The sequence below is a fragment of the Raphanus sativus genome, unplaced genomic scaffold (genome assembly GCF_000801105.2).
Source record: "Raphanus sativus cultivar WK10039 unplaced genomic scaffold, ASM80110v3 Scaffold4980, whole genome shotgun sequence".
NCBI lineage: Eukaryota > Viridiplantae > Streptophyta > Magnoliopsida > Brassicales > Brassicaceae > Raphanus > Raphanus sativus.
The window spans coordinates 1-5310 of NW_026620280.1; the positions used below are offsets into that span (position 1 = coordinate 1).

The 5310-nt window shown below is 37.0% G+C and overlaps 1 protein-coding gene across 1 annotated transcript; it reads right to left on the bottom strand.

Annotated features, from left to right (window-relative positions):
- Positions 1-575: 575 nt before the first annotated feature.
- On the bottom strand, positions 576-4995 carry LOC130507625 (probable disease resistance RPP8-like protein 2). Its single transcript, XM_057002317.1, has 4 exons — positions 4207-4995; positions 3169-4053; positions 2618-2764; positions 576-2519 (listed from the first exon to the last, which is right to left on the bottom strand). Exons 2-4 carry the CDS (start codon positions 4046-4048, stop codon positions 805-807), a joined length of 2742 nt encoding a protein of 913 aa, XP_056858297.1. The 5' UTR covers positions 4049-4053; positions 4207-4995; the 3' UTR covers positions 576-804.
- Positions 4996-5310: the final 315 nt, after the last annotated feature.

A 5310-nucleotide genomic window follows, 5' to 3' on the forward strand; every position in this document is an offset into this window, starting at 1 on the left:
TATAAGTCTTATATATATTGTCCTGTTATCTGAAAATAATAATTTTCTGATTATAAAATTTAAAAATTAAAATATAAAACAATTTACAATTAGATATTATTCAATCAAAAACATTTGTATAAATTTATTTCTAAAATATTTCAAATATGTGAGTGTTTTTTAAATTCCAATAACCTTGCCATTAATTGAAATTTTAAACAATAATTATACATGAATGTCATGGTGTAATAATCACACGAACCGTAATTAAAATAGGGGAATTTTCAAAAATACCACTTTCAATGTACTATTATTCATCTTTACCACCATTAAAGACACATTTTCAAAAATACCTTATTTATTGAAATGGTAAAAACTCTTATATCTTTGTTTTTATATGCTTTTCAAAATTCTAATCCCAGATTCTAAATCCTAAACCTCTAATTCTATACCCTAAACCCAAAATCTTCAACTCTAAACCCTAAACCCTAAACTATATACCCTGAATTCAATATCCTAAACCCTAAACCCTAAAGTCTAAACTATAAACCCTAAATCCTCAACTCTAAACCCTAAATCCTCAACTATAAACCCTAAAATATATACCTTAAACTCTAAAACATCAAATCTAAACCCTAAATCCTAAACCTTCAAATCTAAACCCTTCATTAAAAGTAGTGGTAAAAGTGGTTAGTGTAAACATGAAAAGTGGTACTATGAAAATGGTATTTTTGGCAATTTCTCAACTTTGGGATAATAACATCATTTTTTATATTTTTGTCATTAGTTTTGTGAAATGGCACATGACTACTACTGCTATCCTACTTAGTGGCCGTCACAGTTGATAAACTGAACACTGGGTATATGTTGGACTTTGCAGTAATCTTGTCCACTTGGTATCAATCTCTCCCACCACTCCCTCTTCATTCGCTCTATCTTCAGTTCCTTTAACGATGTTATAGACACGAGCCCATCAGGAAGTTCCTTCAACTTTTTGCAGTTATCTATACTCAAAGTACCAAGACATGGCATGGACCCTTCTTCTACACACCACTCTTCCATTTCTTTCTGATAAGACATCTTCAGAGCACGTAGCTGAGGAAAGCCACCTCTTGAGCACACCATTCTCTTCCCCACGAAAGCACCAGACGAAAAATAAACCGACTTCAGGTGAAGCAACTTTTCAAGAATCGGTATTGGATCCTCCTCCATGCGGCAACCTATAAGCCATATGTGTGCAAGGTGTGGAGGGAACCGATACTGATCCAGAAACTTTGGCATGTGCATGGACAATGTTAAATCCTTCAGATGAATAAAATCAAGAACCATGTCACCACCTCCTCCATGATCAGCCGCACGGGTTTTACGGCGATCATGTACACTAAGCGTCTCGAGGTTTCTCAGTTCGTGAAGAGATGAGGAGAGGGTTTGGAAAGTGCAACCGCCGCTGAAGTTCACACTGAGAGCTGTGAGCTTGGTCATACGGCAGAGGTCTGTCACGCGACTGTGTTTGGTTGAGAAATTTGTTAAGGACTCTAGGTTCACTAGACCACCTAGTTCCAACTTTGTTTTGTCATGCATTGAACGAGGTAAGAGAAGGTACCTCAGTTCCTGCATCTCTTTCAAAACATCTGGCACATGGACAAGGTGTAACAGATCAGCAACATTTAGGTTCAGACATAGCAGAAGCTTTAGATTCCGCAGAGAAGACGGGAGGTGAGATACACCAGCCTCGTGTAAGCTCAAGAACCTCAAGTGGATGAGCTCTCCAATGCTTGGAGGTAGCTTTCCTCCTTTAAACTGTACGTAAGAAAGATCTAGTACCCTGAGCAACTGTAAGTTTCGAAAACTTGAAAGCTTCCAACAGTTATCTTCTGCTCCAAAAACCAAAACAGACCTGGCTTTGTGGTTGTTTTTATGACATCCCAGCATGTCAAGCGCATCGCCACTATGTACAACGAGTCTGCGAGATCTACTAGGAGACTCAGTATTGATGGTGAAGGTGGAAGTATGGACTTTGACGAACTGAAGAAAGTTCTCTTCTCTCGCTTTAGATAAACCTACTTCCCTCATCATGTCATGCATCTGACAACGTTCCATTCTCGAACTCAAATAGCTCTCTTCAACAATAACCATATTTCTCCTCCTTAACTCTTCTAGGTAGCCTTCTCCACTATCTTGAATGGTTGTTGATGATCCATTGTATATTCCTTCTGCAAACCAGTAATTGAACAATGTCTTCACTTCTATCTTGTAGTCTTCAGGGAAATGAGCCAGGTAAAGGAAGCAATGCTTTAGCTTCATAGGCAAATCTTCATAGCTCAGAGAAAGTACTCTGTACACTGAACTGGGATTGCTGTCATCTAAGCCAGATTTTCCAACTATTTGTGCTTTGATATTGTCATGCACTCTTTTCCACTCAGCAACTGTATGTTTCTTAGCTAATAACCCTCCTAGCACTTTGATGGCTAGTGGTAGTCCTCCACAGTACGCGATCATTTCCTTCCCCATAGCTTCCATTTCTGCATCAACCCTTGATCCTGCACAACATCACAAGGTAATAACACCTTTCAAGATGTTAGCTCCAGAATAAAGATTCACAAGATTCTTGGTTTTGATTTAAAATCTGGAAGTGTACCGTTTTGGTCTCTCCAAGGGAATACTATCCTCTCACATCGCTTCCAACTTTCTTCTGGAGTAAGGATTCTTGGTCTAGAGGCAAGACTTGTTGGATCTGCATGTAACCCAACTCCCTCATCTCGAGAAGTAAGTAGCATCCTCCAACCTGGAAAATACTTGCTAGAGCTTCATGATGGGAATGAAAGGCATTTATGACCAGTATGTGTCGTCTTGCTTTTATCTCTCCCTCTCTTTTAAGTTTTAACAATCACTTATGATTTATGAAACTAGGCCTGCGGATATTACCCGAACTGAACCTACCAAAATCCGAACCAAAATAACCTAATTTCTTTTGAATTATTCAATTTAAACCGAAAATTTAACCAGACTAACCGCAAAACCCAAAAACTACTGTAAAATTTTCAAATCCAACTAATCAAAAACTGAACCAAAACTTTTCGGTTCAATACGGTAAGATTTTGACCAACCTAAACTAACCGAAGAAACCGAACCCGCAGGCCTATATGAAACTACACAAAAGTGCTTAGTGTAGGTACAATTAGAGCTTACCTCTTTTCCTTGGAAAAACTGGTTTAATTCGGTCCCAGTCCTCTTCTTTCCATACATCATCTAAAACAACCAAATATCTACCGGTTTGCAAGAGTTCAAAGACTTCACTCTGTAGTGTATGTTCGTCCATCTTTATTATATCTTCATCATGTGGTCTAAGATCTTGCAAGATCCTCTGCCAAACATATTTCCGAGTAAACTGTTGCGAAACACAAACCCATGCGAACCCATCAAAATGACGTCTGACAATGTCGTGATGAAAGACTTGTCTAGCGAGGGTCGTTTTACCAATACCACCCATTCCTGATACAGAAACCACTTGAACGCTATTATTACCCACCAAATGGGAAACCAACTCTTCAACACTCTGCTCAACCCCCACAAGATTGCTTTCACAACTGTTAGAAAACGTTTGTCTGATCTCCCTTTGCTCCCTCTCTCTGTCTTGCAGTGGCAGTGAAGGTCCACCATCGATAATCTGTTGTAATCCAAAACTCTGCATCCCCTCAATCTCCTCGGAGATCCTCTTAGTTGTGCATTCGATATCTAAAGCAAATTTGCGACGATCCAGTAAGAAGCAAGCAAGTCTTTTGACACGCTTCTTGATCCCTCCTTTCTCTTTTCCTCCAAACTCTTTGAGAAGAAAGGATTCGATTACATCCTCAGCGTCATAGACGATGTCCTTGACATTTTCCAAGAAGTTTTTCACCATTTCACTCTGGTGTTTTTTGGCATGTGCATCTTTCAACAAGGACTGTAACCTTCCAAGCTGACGCTTTAGTCCAGCAACTTGCTCGTCTATTCCTGTCAATCTCTCAGACTCTCGACTCAGAAGTTCCCATAGCTTCTCAACTCCAAACGACACAACTGCATCAGCCATACTACCTGAAATTAAGACTTGAGTGAACGATTCAGGCCGTTGTTTATGCATAACAAAGGGAACAAGATCTCGTAAGCAAACTGGAGTCACGACAACAAAGTAGAAATGGCGGATCAAAGCAAACATGTATTTAACTGTTCGGAAGTAACAAGATTTACCTTGTCTGAATCAGCTCTTTGTCCACTGGTTACGACCTTGTCTGAAAGAAGAGAGATGAACTTTTATAAATTCAGTCAGAGTCAAAGTAGAAGTCAAATTTATCCAGCTACGAATATCCTTGGCCGAGGGTTCTCCACCACAATCATAACAGTATCACTCTATTGATTAAATAAAAGATACTTTATAACAACTAGATAATTACCCGCGCTACGCTGCGGGATTGTCTCTTCAATATTCGGCCATAGCATCAAATTATGTATTTTAGTATGTTTAGTCTATAGTCTCTTAGGTTAGTTTTTTTCTTCTACAACCTCAAAGGTTTTGTGATGTAATTACCCATTGCAGAAGATAACTCATTGATGTGCACTGCATCTTTCTGTGCAGATTTTCTTTCTTTTAGACACAGATTCCACTTACTTGTTGGAACCATCTAACATAAAACCTAAGTTTCTTGCTTATATCAGGCATGTGCTCAATCTCAGCCTATGATATCCCAAGAAACCAAAAAATAAACAGTTTTTCAGTGAGACTGCAATAGGCTTTTTCAAAAATTTCTGAGTGAAACCTAATTAGATCTTGGTTAACAAATCTTGGAATCAAAAACTATCCAGCATTTTTTCAGTATCGTCGTTATTATTCCAACACTTGTTGAAATGATGAAATATAATAATTCACTGGTGTCATTGTTATTTGCCACCAAGCTTGATATTTCGGAGTACATGGAAAAAAATGAAGAGTTCATCAAACATATTTCCAATCCACAATGATGAAATCTAATAATACTATAATCTGTTTCCAAATTAAATTTTCTTTTGTTATCCAAAATCAAATCTATACTATTATTTAAAAAGTGATTTGGCTTATGTGTCAGCTTCTCCATATTTTTAGGTTTTTTATTTATTTATCATGTTTTCTATAATTTTAGGTTTATTCATATTTTATTCTTAATTATTAATATTAGTAAATATTTTAATGATTTACTTATAATTTATCATTATCTTTATCTTGAGAATAACTTAAAAATTCTAATCATAATGTCATATTTGAATTGATATTATATATATTTAAGTAAAATTAAAAAAATTATATAATTTTTATATTAT